Below are 14,799 nucleotides of genomic sequence, written 5' to 3' on the forward strand. Positions count from 1 at the left end.
ACAATACTTTTCACTGTATCCCAATACATGTGACAATAATAAATCAAATCAAACCCATTGCTGCATTTCCTTCCTGAAGCCACATTTGTCCACTGGGGCCTGGCCCCGGGAGGAAGCGCTGCAGCTGCCGTTGTGTTGGGTGTTGAGGCGGTGCCGCTAGTTCCTTATTGGGGGTGTTGAAGCCTCCACTGGGTGTGTGGAGCCTCCCCTCCCACCCACTGCCCCTAACGCTGCCTCCGCTTATCCGCCTCCTTCCCGCCTGAAGATCAGACAAACAAGCGCCTGTCCCTGGGGATGAGCCGCACTGCGCATGCCCAACGTCACAATGCCCGGGGACTGATTGACGGCGGTTCCGGGCCAAGAGGAAAAGGGGGCGGGGCTGGAGGACCGAGCGGGAGCGGCTGGTCCTCCAACCAGAGTGAATAGGGGAGGGGTCTGAAGCATGCGCAGTGCGGGTAATGGCGGCGGACGGACGGTTTTAACTCGGATCCAAGATCAGTTCAAGGTAGAGTTCGGCGCGCAGAGAGCGATGAATGTGGCGGGTGGGTGGAGAGCCTTCGTAAACATGTTGTTCAAATCCAAACCCTGGAAAATAACTTCCCGGGCACCCTGTTGGTACCAAATTGGAGGCGCAACTTGTCGTGTTGGGCTGGGCTGACGGCCGCCAATCTGTTGGTGGCAATGTCTATCAGTGCGCATGTGCGGCCGGCATCTTTGTAAGGGGCAATGTGCAGCAGGGATCGCCATGTTTGTAGGGGGCGCAGGAGTGTCTACCTTTGTGATGTATGGGACCTGAACCCACTGCCGTCCATGTTGTGCAAGTACATCCACCCTGCTGATAGGGAGGGAATTCCAGGATTTTGACCCAGCGACTGTGAAGGAATGGTGATATATTTCCAAAATGTGGAGATGCCTGCGTTGAATTGGGGTAAACACAGTAAGAAGTGTCACAACACCAGGTTAAAGTCCAACAGGTTTATTTGATAGCAAAAGCCACGAGCTTTCGGAGCCCCAAGCCCCTTCTTCAGGTGAGTGGGAGTTCTGTTCACAAACAGGGCATATAAAGATACAAACTCAATTTACAAAATAATGGTTAGAATGCGAGTCTTTACAGGTAATCAAGTCTTAAAGGTACAGACAATGTGAGTGGAGAGAGGGTTAAGCACAGGTTAAAGAGATGTGCATTGTCTCCAGCCAGGACAGTTAGTGAGATTTTGCAAGTCGTTGGGGTTACAGATAGTGTGACATGAACCCAAGATCCCGGTTGAGGCCGTCCTCGTGCGCGGAAATTGGCTATCAGTCTCTGCTCAGCGACTCTGCGTTGTCGTGAAGGCCGCCTTGGAGAATGCAGAGACTGATGGCCAAGTTCCGCACACATGAGGACGGCCTCAACCAGGATCTTGGGTTCATGTCACACCATCTGTAACCCCCACGACTTGCCTGGGCTTGCAAAATCTCACTAACTGTCCTGGCTGAAGACAATACACATCTCTTTAACCTGTGCTTAACCCTCTCTCCACTCACATTGTCTGTACCTTTAAGACTGGATTACCTATAAAGACTCGCATTCCAACCATTATTTTGTAAATTGAGTTTGTCTTTATATGCCCTGTTTGTGAACTGAAATCCCATTCACCTGACAAAGGAGCAGCGCTCCGAAAGCTAGTGTCTTTTGCTACCAAATAAACCTGTTGGACTTTAGACCAATCGTTTGTATCCCTCCATTCCCAGGCTGCTCATGTGACAATCCAGGTAAGTCTTAAACGATGTCAGCGTGCCTGCCTCCACCAAAGACATAATTTCATTGCCTGGTAACTAACCTCCTTGAGCTCAGCTCATTCTGGGCTGGGAGTGTTTGATGGGGCGGTGTAGAGGGAGTTTATGAAAACTGTGCCTACTCTCTGGCGCTGTTTGGGGAAAGGATGTCCCAATTCTCCATTTTTAAAAGGTCAAAGAGAGGACCAGCTGGATTAAATGGTGTTGCTTTATGACATAATTTAATCGCCTGGTAACTAACCTCCTGGAACCCAGCTCATTATGGGCTGGGAGTGTTTGGTGGGGCAGTGCAGATGGAGTTTTTCTTATCCAAAGTGTTCCTCCTCTCTGGCACTGTTTGATGTGGCATGTAATGGGAGTTTTCCTTTGTACCTAGCTTGGGCAGTGCTTCCCCTGGGAGTTTTTCACAGGATGATTTAGAGAGAACTTTCCTCTGTACCTTAGATGGGTTGTACATACCTCAGGAGTGTTTGATGGGAAAGTGTAGAGGGAGCCTTGCACTGTCCCTCACAAGTGTTGCAATTGCCCTGCATGATTTCTACTTCACAACATGTGCATTAAATTTTGATTTGATTTATTGTCAAATGTATTGGGATCCACTGAAAAGTATTGTTGCTTGCACGCTATACAGACAAAGCATACCTTTCATGGAGTACATGGGGAGAAGGAAAGGATAGGGTGCAGGTACAGGTAGGGTGAAGAGAAAGATCAGCTTAATATATGATAGGACCATTCAAACATGACAGTAAGGAAGAAGTTGTTCTTGAGTCGTTTGGTACATGTTTTCAGACTTTTGCATAAATTTACTGAGAAGGTGGTGGTGAGCTGCCTTCCTTCAGTCCATGTGTTGTAGGTACACCCATAGTGCTGTTAGGGAGGGAATTACAGGATTTTGATCCAGTGACAATGAAGGAACGGTGATGTATTTCCAAGTTAGGAAGGTGTGTGGCTCGGAGGGGAATTTCCAGCAGGTGGTGTTCCCATGTGTCTGCTGTCCTTGTCCTTCTAGATGATGGTGGTTGTGTGTGTGGGAAGAGATTGACTCAGTCATTTATCAGCTTTGTTTGTGGGAATACATTTGTTGACAACAGATCCACTGCTTTTCGGTATTTTCCTAATACACCACAATCCAGTTGCCCCCTCATAACTTCACGGTTACTTCTGTTAGGATTTAAGACTCCTGTTTCAGATTGAGTAACATTGTTTTCAAACTTAGTGTAAAATTCTATTATAAATTTATTATATATTTCGCTCTCATCCAACCTCACTAAAAACAGATCACCTCTGATCAGCATCACATTTCTGTCTGCGCATCGAGGTACCCTGAGGTTGTGAAAGGCACTATATAAATGAAAATTCTTCCAACTGCAGCCCAGTTGCTGTGGTTATCAGCAACAGCATCAAGACTCCCCTGTTTTATAATGAACAAGGTTCACCCCCGAATCTGATTAACAGCAGTAATAACTGCTGAATCAGAACAGTGCAGTTGCTTGTGAACCCACTGGTGTCTCACAAGGTTGGATGATTGAGTGAATCCCTTCCCACACACTGAGCAGGTGAATGGCCTCTCCCCGGTATGAACTTGCTGGTGTCGCAGCAGGATTGATGATTCAGCAAATCCCTTCCCACACACACAGCAGGGGAATGGTCTCTCCCCGGTGTGAACTCGCTTGTGTCTCAGCAGGGCCGATGACTCAGTAAATCTCTTTTCACACACACAGCAGGTCAACGGTCTCTCCCCGGTGTGAACTCGCTGGTGTGTCAGCAGGTGGGATGCAGGTGAAAGGTTTCTCCCCGGTGTGAACCTGCTGGTGTCGCAACATGTTTGAAAATCGAGTGAATCCCTTTTCGCACAGGGGGCAGGTGAATGGACTCTCCCCAGTGTGACTGCATTGATGAATTTCCTGATCAGAGGGATAACAGAATCCCTTCCTGGTATCCCCACATTGCCCACATGGACTCTCCCCAGTGTGACCAAATCGATTAGTTTCCTGATCAGAGGGATAATGGAATCCATTCCCAGTATTCCCACATTGTCCACACGGACTCTCCCTGTTTCGGTTACACTTGTGCCTTCCCATAACAGTCGATTGGTTGAATCCAGATCCACATGTGGAACACGTGTACAGTTTGTCTTCGCTGTGACTGCTGCTCTCCCCTTCCATGATGCCAATGATATTCAGTCCTGAATCGAGTGACTCGGTTAGATTGATGTGATGTCTAGTCTGAGCTTCCTGTCCATTTAACCATTTATATCAGTAATTACTGTAAAGAAAAAAGGACAAATTCAGGGTGGACAGTTTTATAACTTTACATTTTTATTCCCCTAAATCCAGCTCTCTTCTTTGTTGAAATGAGTCTCTCTCACAATACTTCTGTCCTGTTCAAATGACAACTGCATAGAGGGACAGTGTCCCTTTAAATATGCAGATCACCTGCCAGCACCACACATGCTCAGTTGGCTCAGGCCAATGGGACTGGCGCAGTGCCTCCACACTGGGCTGCTGGGTAAGGAGCTACAGCAGATGAGCTGGGGTGGGGTCAGGTGACGTTACGGGGATTGAAATATCTGGTATTAGTGATGGTGTGGATATGTGGTCAGAAACTCATCTTGGGGTCAAATCTGACATGGAGATTGTGAAGAGTGTGATTCAGCTTCAGACAGCTCCCAGGGAGAGGGATGGACTTGGCAGTTCGGGAACAGAATTTGTAACGGTGACTGAAGACAATGACTTTGGTCTTCCCAATTTTTAATTGGAGGAAATTTCTGTTCATCCAGTACTGAATGTGGGATAAGCAGTTTGATAATTTAGTAACAGTGGAGGAATGGAGAGGGATGGGTAGAGCTGGGTGTTGTCAGTGTAGATGGGAAAACTAACACGGTGCTTTTGGATGATGTCATTCAGTGGCAGCATGTGGATGAGAAATAGGAGGGGCCAAGGATAGATCCTTGGGGCTCACCGAGTTCAGGGGGTTTGGAGAGGAAAGGGAGATTGGAGATGGGGCAATAGTTGGCAAAGACTGGGATTGAGTGTTTTTTTCAGGGTGGGTGATTTCAGAGGATTCAAAAGTGAGGGGGACAGTACCAGGGAAAAGAGAGAACCATTAACAATATCACCAAATGTGGGGAAGTTGGATGATCAGCAATTTAGTGAGAATAGGGTCGATGGAGCACGGGGTGGGTCTCATGGACAAGATAAACATGGAGCGGGCACGAGGGGAGATAGGAGAGAAACTGGAGAAAGATGTCTGTTCTGGGCTTGGTCAAGAGGGAACTTGAGACATGGTTTGTCCCAGTAGGCGCGTGGAAGGGAGGGATACAGCAGCGGCAGCTGATCGAATTATCTCAATCTTAGTAACAAAGAAGCTTCATGAACTCCTCACACTTGTTGGAGGTGAGAATGGAGGAGATGGGCGAGAAAGAGACCTTCAGAAGGAACTAACTAATGTTTGAGGTGTTAAAGATTCAACATAATGTGCGAACACAATGTTGACTTATTTAACTTTTATCCAGAGTATTAGCCCATGTAACTGGGTTGAAGTTTACCAACTAAGCTTTGACAAAGGGTCATCTGGACTTGAAACGTCAGCTCTTTTCTCTCTTTAAAGATGCTGCCAGACCTGCTGAGATTTTCCAGCATTTTCTCTTTTGGTTTGAAGTTTACCAACATGAACAGAAACAGACCCCAATGAACATGGATCAGTCCTGATCTTATTAACAGTAAAATCTAATCACCTTAGTTACCTATGAACTCGCTGGTGTGTCAGCAGAGGGGATGACTGAGTGAATCCCTTCCCACACTGGGAGCAGGTGAATGGTCGCTCCCCAGTGTGAACTCGCTGATGTACAGTGAGGTTCAGATGATGTCTTGAACCCAGTGTCACAGTGAGAGCACCTGAACGGTTTCTCATCGGTGTGAACACGTTGATGGCGCATCAGTTCCCCAGAACTTTTAAAACACTTCTCACAGTCTGGGCATTTAAAAGGTCTCTCCTCAGTGTGAACTTGTTGATGGTGGAGCAGTTGCCGGGAACTTTTGTAGCACTTCCTGCAGTCTGGACATTGAAATGGTCTCTTCTCATTGTGAACACTCTGGTGATTCAGCAGAGTGGATAACTGAGTGAATCCCTTCCCACACTCAGAACAGGTGAAAGGTCTCTCCCCAGTGTGAATTCGCTGGTGTGTCCGCAGGTTAGATGACCGACTGAACCCATTCCCACACACTGAGCAGGTGAATGGCCTCTCCCCGGTGTGACTATGCTGGTACTCAGTGGGTTGAGATGATTGTTTGAACCCAGTCTCACAATGACAGCATCTGAATGGCCTCTCGTCACTGTGAGCACGTTGATGGAGTATCAGGTCCCGGGAACTTTTATAGCACTTCCCACAGTCTGGACATTTGAATGGTCTCTCGTCAGTGTGAACTCGCTGGTGCGCCATCAAGTCAGAGGACCGAGCGAATCCTTTCCCACACTCCGAGCAAGTGAATGGTCTCTTCCCAGTGTGAACTCGCTGGTGTCTCAGCAGGTTGTTTGACTGAGCGAATCCCTTCCCACAGTTGGAGCAAGTGAAAGGTCTCTCTCCAGTGTGAACTCGCTGGTGTTGCAGCAGGCTGGATGAGCGAGAGAATCCCTTCCCACACTTGGAGCAAGTGAATGACCTCTCCCCGGTGTGTCTGGGCCAATGTTCACATGGAGATCTGAATCCCTCCCCACATTCCCATCGTTTCTCCCCACTGTGAATGACGCTTTATCCTTCTATTTTCACGATTCACAAATATTCAGGTTACGATAAATTAGGTGACTTCATTTGAATCTGATGGGATGTTTGGTTTGAGTTTTCTGACTGCAAATCCTCCCCTTCTGATACCCCGTGGAATTGATCTCAGACAGTAAAATGGGAGCGAGAGAGAACTCACAAAAACAGGTTGTGAAATTGAGGTGAATGAATTTGGTGTTATATGGGGCTGACAGGAGGGAAAGGTGACCATGAAAGCTGTTGGATCTTTTGTGAAAAGTGATCAGGTTCAATCAGCTCCTTCAGGGAAGGGAGCCTGCCACTCGGTCTGAGTCTACACATAGATCTGCACGAACACAAGCAATAGGAGCAGGAGTAGACCATTTGGCCTGTTGAGCCGGCTCCAGCCATTCAACATGATCATGGCTGGTGTTGGTCTTCAATTCCACTTTCCCGCCAGCTCCCCATATCTTTCACCTCCACCTCCACCCCCCCCTCCCCTCTCCCCACCCCGCCCCGCCCAAGAAACCAAAAATCTCTCCATCCCATCCTTAAACTTAACCAACGATGGAACATCTACCACCCTGGGCTAGAGAATTCAATGTGACAAGAGAGACAGAAAGAGTAAGAATGAGAGAAGTGGGTGGGAGAGACATGGGCAATGGAGAGGCATTTTATAGACCTAGAACAGAGCCACAATTTGATAGAATCTCCGAAACCCTCAACCTCCACCACCTGGATGGACCAGGGCAGCAGGAGTATGTGGACACCATCACCTGCAAGCTCCCCTCTGAGCCACGCACCATCCAAATTCGTCTGACATTCTGAGAAGAGTGGACCCATTGCACTCAGTTCCTCACCAGCAGCTCTATCCCTGTCCCTGCCAAATGAATGAGGCTGAACCAGACTTTTTGTTTTAAAGGTTATGTGCTCACTCGCATCAAATCTTGTTCGGCCATCACCGTAGAGCTTACCAGTCTACAAACACTTCCTTTTAAGAAGCACCAAATTTTTAAATTTCTCATTCCTGTTTACCTACATAGTTGCAATCATCCAAATTTATGTAATATTTCTCAGCCACACAGGCTCTTAAGCATTTCCGATTTTAATCACTCTCCCAGTAATGACCTTTTTCATTTGTCCAAGTCACAAGCTCTGGAATTTCCTCCTTAAGCCGCTCTGATTCTCTACCTCACTCTCCTTCGTTAAGACTACTCAAAACTGATGGCACAGTGGTTAGCACTGCTGTCTCATAGCGCCAGGGACTCAGGTTCAATTCCAGCCTCTGTGCAGAGTTTGCACATTTCCCCGATGTCTGCATGAGTTTCCTCCGGGTGCTCCAGTTTCCTCCCTCACTCCAAAGATGTGCAGGTTAGGTTGATTGGCTATGCTGCATTGCCCCTTCATGTCAGCAAGGTAAATACGTGGGGTTACGGGGATAGGGTCAGGGTGGGATTGTTGTTGATGCAGTCTCGATGGGCCCAATGGTTTGCACGACAGGGATTCTGTGATCTCGTCATTTGGCTCAGTGTCAATTGTTATTTTGTAACATTTCTCCGAATTGCCTTAAAACTTTTATTTTGTTGAAGACACAACATAAATAGAAATGATTGTCACTGCCCTGGCCATTTATCATTGTTCTGCCTCAATAATAAGAAACTGGAAGTGGAAGCGTGAAGCAGGTTGATTTCTCGTGGAAAAAATAATCAAAATTATTGCCCCCAACAAAGATGGCGGTTGCGCATGCGCTCTACCTGGTACCCAATAAAACTGGCGGCTGCGCATGCGCTCTATCTACTGCGAGTGCCCGGATAAGGATGGCGGCCGCTAACCCAGCTCTGTGAGAAAAGCACTCCAGGGCGGGGGAACGGTCCCCGGGAACCGGTGGGTTATTCTTTCTCATTTGCAATCTATATAACATGCTTACGAAGCGTATCCAGTCACTGACCTGATCCATCGCTCCCTGCATCCCGCCATTCTCTCCTGGACGGATTGCAGATCGGAAAAAAAATCTTCCCCATTGCCCTTAATCACACTGCGCATGCCTCACTCAGCCTCGCCTCTCATTCATTCCGATTGGTCCTCCAGCCCCGTCCCCTCCTCCTATTGGTCGGAGCTGCTGTCAATCAGTCCCCGGGCATTGTGAGGTGTCGGGTGAGAGGTCAGTGCCGGGGGGATTACAATGAACATTCTCCACTCACTATCCACCGCTTCCGTTTTCTCCCCACAAGCCACCTCCAACAAAGAGAGCAGGGGGGACACACTGACCGAGTGACAATGTCACTGCATTAGTAATCCAGAGAGACAGCACAATGTTCTGGGGACAGGGCTTCAAATCCATTCAATTAATACAATCTGCAATTTAAAGTTAGATTCAGTGTTGGTAATCATAGGATCCCTGCAGTACAGAAGACTATTCGGCCCATTGAATCTGCACCGACCTCAATCACACCCAGGCCCTATTCCCGTAACCCCACACATTTACCCTGCTAATCCCCCCTGACACTAGGGTCAATTTAGCATAGCCAATCAACCTAACCTGCATACCTTTGGACTGAGGAAACTGGAGTATCCGGAGGAAACCCACGCAAACATGGGGAGAAAATGCAAACTCCACACAGACAGTGATCCAAGCCGGGAATTGAACCCAGGTCCCTGATGCTGTGAGGCAAACCCATTGTAAACCCCTGGTGACTGAAGCTCCTCTGAGAAAATCTCCACACACACAGTTCTGGACGCAAGGTTAGAGTCATAGAGGTTTACGGCATGGAAACAGGCCCTTTGGCCCAACTTGTCCATGCCGCCCTTTTTGTTTAAACCCCTAAACTACTCCCAATCGCTTGCATTTGGTCCATATCTCTCTATACCATGTAACTGTTAACGTCTGTTATTCTGTCTGGCCAGTCAGAGTGATTCAGATTCATGTTTGTCACAAGTAATGAATGAAATTATGCTCAATTTGTTATTTTTGTTAAAATTGTTTTTTTTTGTTAAATTTGTTAAAAGGATCTCGAAAGAATTATCCAAAACTTAATTTGGATTTCCAGGGAGGAGGGAGAGTGTGTGGGATGGGGATATACAGATTTGAATTGTCTGTTGAGAATTTATATCCTGGACTGACATTGGTTACATTTGTAAATTCCATTGACAACATATTAGAAGCTGAGGATTTGTGGAGAAGATATTCAATTTAGGATCAATTCAGGACCAAATGAATTTGGGGGAATGAAAGTGGAAAATATTCCACCAAATGAGAACTGTCTGTTCAGAATTTCTATCTTGTACTGACAGTGATGACTTTTCAAACTCCTTTATCAGGTTATTAGAAGCAGAGGATTTGGAGGTGGGAAACGCAAACCAAACATCGCATCAATATCTGATACTCAATGAATCGGAGTGTGAGTATTATTGCCCTTTGAATATGGAGGGAAGATTGTTTTAACAGTTGCATAGTGTATAAAACATTGCAATTGAAGCAGAGAGAATCCGTACACGTGTACTGTGTACGAGGCTTGAGCTGATCATCCAACCTGGAGAGAAATAAGGACACCAGCATCACGGAGAAACTGTGTAAATGTGGAGATTGCGGAAAGGGATTCAAATACCCATCCTTGCTGGAAATTCAGTCACACTGGAGAGAAGCTGTTCACTTGTTCCGTATGTGGGAAGGGATTCACTCAGTCATCTGAGCTTCTGATACATCAGAGAGTTCATACTGGACAAAAGCCATTCACCTGTTCTGTTTGTGGGAGGGGATTCATTCAGTTATCCCAGCTGCTGACACACCAGTGAGTTCGCACTGGGGAGAGGCCATTCACCTGCTCTGTGTTTGAGAAGAGATACACTAATTCATCAAAAATTCTGACACACCAGCGAGTTCACACTGGTGAGAGACCATTCATTTGTTCCATGTGTGAGAAAGGATTCAAAACTTCATCAAACCTTCTGACACACCAGCGAGTTGACACCCGGGAGAAGCCATTCACCTGTTCAGTGTGTGCAAGGGGATTCAGTCAGCTAGCCCACCTGATGACACACCAGCAAGTTCACAAGTGACTGAAGGGTTTGGATTCCACTGATGTTGCTGGCGTTCATCATACCCAGGACTGAACCATGTTCATTCTGACAATTCAGGTTTGTTTCTCTGATGTTACCAACTATAATACTGGCTGGAGTTTAAGATTCTAGTTAATTAGCTGATTATGTTCTTGGACCTGCAGTCTCCCTTTAAGAATATGTGCCTGTGATCATTCCCCTGAATTCAGAGACTGAACTTGTGGCAATGTCGCTGCATTAATAATCCAGAGAGGCAGCACAATGTTCTGGGGACAGGGCTTCAAATCCATTCCATTCATACAATCTGCAATTTAAAGTTGGTCTCAGTGGTGTTGACCAAGGCTCCTCTGAAAATATCTCCACACACCCAGCCCTGAACACAAGATTCAGATCCATGTTTTTCACAAGGCATGAATGAAATTATGTTCTGTTTGTTATTTTTGTTAAAATTGGTTATTCTTTTGTTAAATTTGTTAAAAATTTGGGAGCTTTTGGAACACTGCTCCTTCATCAGGTGAACACGCTCACCTAATGAAGGAGCAGTGCTCTGAAAGCTCGTGATACCAAATAAACCTGTTGGACTTTAACCTGGTGTTGCGAGACTTTGTACTTCTCCCTTATATACTCTATGAATGGTATGTTTTGTCTGTATCGGTTGCCAGAAACATTACTTTTCACATGTCACAATAAATCAAATCAATGTGTCATCATCCTGGGCTCGGAACCAGGAGGAGGGAATGTTGTGACTTTCTCTGAATTGTTACAGCACAGAAAGAGGCCATTTGGCCCATTGCGTCTGTGCTGGCTCTCAGAATGAGCAATTCACTGAGTGGTATTCCCCTGCCTTTTCCGTCTAACCCGGTTCATTCATCCCCTTCAGATAACCAAATTCAGAGTTTGTATCCTCTGACAGTGATGGATTTTGGAAACTCCTTTTCTAAGGGGTTAAAAGGAGAGGATTAACACACAGCAAACTCAAACCAAGAGAAACGTTTGTTCTGAATGTTATCCTGTTCTTACATTGACAGCTTTTCTAAAATCTTTTTTCCGCAGGGAGTTACAATCGGGAAACACTCGTCAATATCTGACATTCACTCGATTCATCAGGAGCTGAATATCATCAACCTCTGAATGTGGAAGGAGAAACGTTTGCCTGTTCTGTTTGTGGGAAAAGAATTTTAAACATCAGTGTGACTAGAAAAGCACCAAGACACACACACACCTGAGTGAGAGTGTTCCAGTGAACTGACTGTGGAAAGAGCTTGAACCAGTTACAAAGCCTGAAAAATCATCACACCATTCACAGCGAGGAGAAACTGTACACGTGTTCTGTGTGTGGATGAGGCTTCAACTGATCATCCAACCTGGAGAGACACAAGGACACTGGCACCATGGAGAAACCATGGAAATGTGGGGACTGTGGGAAGGGATTCAGTTGTCCTTCCCATCTGGAGGCTCATCGACGCAGTCACACCGGGGAACGGCCATTCACCTGCTCTGTGTGTGGGAAAGGATTTACTCGGTTATCCTGTCTTCAGACACACGATCTTGTTCATTCTGATAACAAACCTTTCACTTGCTCTGACTGTGAGAAGAGCTTTAAAAGGAAACCGGATTTGCTGACTCACCAACGCATTCACACTGGGCAGAGACCGTTCACCTGCTCTGTATGTGGGAAGGGATTCACTCAGTCATCCAACCTGCAGACACACCAGCAAGTTCACACTGGGGAGAGGCCATTCACCTGCTCCGAGTGTGGGAAGGGATTCATTCACTCATCAATTCTGCTAAAACACCAGCGAGTTCACACGCGGGAGAGACTGTTCACCTGCTCTGTGTGTGGGAAGGGATTTATTCAGTCATCCCACCTACTGAGACACAAAAGAGTTCACACAGGGGAGAGGCCATTCACCTGCTCCCAGTGTGGGAAGAGATTCACTAATTCATTCCACCTACTGAGACACCAGCGAGTTCACAAGTGACAGCAGGGATTGGATTCTGCTGTTATTGCTGCTGTTAATCACATCCTGGACTGAACCATGTTCATTCTAACTTGTGGAGTTTGTTTCTGATGATAATCCCAAGAACTGGGATGGAGTTTAATATTCTGAATACATGTGAAATAAATCAGCTCAGTGTCAAACACCCTTTTGTTAAGTATTTGTTTTCTCCAGGATAAGAGGGGGCTAATTGAAATCCTGTTCTCGACTGTTCCATTTCTGGTCTTTTCTCATTTAAAAAAAGATTTATATTTCTGTCGAGCCTTTCATGACATCAGGTTGTCCCAAAGCTTTTTCAGCCAATGAATTGCTTTTGAAGTTCAGACGATGTTGAAAATGCAGCAGCTCATGTGCACAGCAAGATCCCATGAACAATACTCCAGATAATGTCATAGAAACCCTACAGTGCAGAATGAGGCCATTTGGCCCATCGAGTGTGCACCGACAACAATCCGCCCCCCAGGCCCTATTGTCACAATCCCACATATTTACCCCGCTATTCCCTCTAACCTACACATCCCGGGACACTATGGGCAACTTAGCATAGCCAATGCACATAACCCGCACATCTTTGGACTGTGGGAGGAAACCGGAGCACCCGGAGGAAACCCACGCAGACACGGGGTGAATATGCAAACTCCACACAGACAGTGACCCAAACCAGGAATTGGACCCAGGTCGCTGGAGCTGTGAGGCAGCAGTGCTAACCACTGTGCGCTCGTGTATTTGAGTGATGTTGATTGAGGAATAAAGATTGACCAAGACTCTGGGGGGAAATCCCCAGCTCTTTGAAATAGCATCAATGGATCTCTTGCACCTGTCTGTTCAGTCTCACCTCAAACACGGGACCTCTGACAGTGCGGGGCTCCCTCAGTACTGCAATGGAGTGTCAGTTCGGAATTTCTGTTCAAAATTGTCTGGATCTGGATTTGAACCTGCAACCTCCTGACTCAGATATGAGAAAGCAACCACTGAGCCAAGACCTCATTACTTGGATTATTTCAGTTCTTAGCCCTCTGGTTACTCTCATGAACCCACTTCCCATCCCTTCCAAAGAGTCTCTCTTAGCCTTGGTATCCCTCCGAGGTATCGATAACACAGGCATGTACTTCCCTTCGGAGTGTTTGATGGGACAGTATGAACACAAATCCACAGGGACAGTGGGAGTCCCATTCAATGCTTAGCACTGCTGCCTCACAGCGCCAGGGACCTCGGTTCGATTCCCAGCTTAGGTCCCGTGTCTGCATAGGTTTCCTCTGGGTGCTCTGGTTTCCTCCCACAGTCAGAAAGGCATGCTGGTTAGGTGCAATGGACATGCTAAATTCTCCCTCATGTTTACCTGAACAGGCGCCGGGATATGGCGACTAGGGGATTTTCACAGTAACTTTATTAGAGTGGCAATGTGAGCCTACTTGTGACACCAATAAATAAACTTTAATTTAATTGTTGCCTGCTCAATATTTCATTCCTGGCTCTGAGACTTTTGTTGATGATTTGAATTTGATGTCCTTTAGTTCCTGACTCACCGACTGGGGGAACTAGTTTTTCCTCATTTACCTGATGAAATTTTAAACCTCTTCCTCAGATATTCAATCAGATTTTGTTCCAATTAAAAGAGCCTCAGTTTCTCTAATCTTTCCTGATAACTAAAGCCTCTATTCCCTGTGACCACCTCAGTGAATCTCTTCTGCATCCTCATGATTTTGAATACTTCTATCAAACCTCCTCTTAGCCTTCTTTTCTCCAAGTGCAAGAGTCGCAGCTTCTCCAATCTATCTTCATATCTGAAGTTTCTCACCCCTGGAATCATTCTTCTCAACCCCATTTTCCAGCATTTGTTGTTTTTTATTCCCATTTGGAAAGAATTGCTACAAGAACAGAGGACGCCGGAAAAACTCAGCGGGTCGACCAGCATCTATTCGGAGAGAAAACAGAGCTAACATTTCAGGTCCTTTTGACTTTTCGTCACAATTGAAGAATTGCTGCCTGATTTCACTCCAGACTGTCTGAGCTCAAATCTTTCACACAATGCACCCTTGTTCTTGATTCCCTCACCAGAGGAAATAGTTTCTCTCTGTCTACCTAATCGATACATCAGTTCACTTTAATCGAGATCGGCACAAATTTCCCTTTTACATTCCAGAACCAGCAGCTTTTCAGAAATGGTTTATAACAAAAAATTCACAATTTCCTGTCTATCCCATAAATTACAGCTGTTTCCTTTTCTTT

The 14,799-nt window shown here is 46.3% G+C and overlaps 2 protein-coding genes across 3 annotated transcripts; one reads left to right on the forward strand and one right to left on the reverse strand.

Moving 5' to 3' along the window:
* The first annotated feature begins 442 nt into the window (after positions 1 to 442).
* On the forward strand, positions 443 to 12,709 carry LOC144485630 (uncharacterized). Of its 2 annotated transcripts, XM_078203730.1 has the most exons (3): positions 443 to 505; positions 9,833 to 10,648; positions 11,624 to 12,709. In XM_078203730.1, the coding sequence occupies exon 3, from the start codon at positions 11,962 to 11,964 to the stop codon at positions 12,550 to 12,552; it is 591 nt and encodes a 196-aa protein (XP_078059856.1). In that variant the 5' UTR covers positions 443 to 505; positions 9,833 to 10,648; positions 11,624 to 11,961; the 3' UTR covers positions 12,553 to 12,709. The 2 variants fall into 2 exon arrangements, 1 of the variants encoding a protein (XP_078059856.1); XR_013496179.1 differs by lacking the exons at positions 443 to 505; positions 11,624 to 12,709 and adding an exon at positions 8,323 to 8,398 and having other exon boundaries at positions 9,833 to 10,167.
* On the reverse strand, positions 2,336 to 8,550 carry LOC144485631 (uncharacterized). The gene is made up of 2 exons (XM_078203732.1): positions 8,463 to 8,550; positions 2,336 to 4,041 (listed from the first exon to the last, which is right to left on the reverse strand). The coding sequence occupies exon 2, from the start codon at positions 3,791 to 3,793 to the stop codon at positions 3,209 to 3,211; it is 585 nt and encodes a 194-aa protein (XP_078059858.1). The 5' UTR covers positions 3,794 to 4,041; positions 8,463 to 8,550; the 3' UTR covers positions 2,336 to 3,208.
* Positions 12,710 to 14,799: the final 2,090 nt, after the last annotated feature.

Source organism: Mustelus asterias, unplaced genomic scaffold, assembly GCF_964213995.1.
Source record: "Mustelus asterias unplaced genomic scaffold, sMusAst1.hap1.1 HAP1_SCAFFOLD_201, whole genome shotgun sequence".
NCBI lineage: Eukaryota > Metazoa > Chordata > Chondrichthyes > Carcharhiniformes > Triakidae > Mustelus > Mustelus asterias.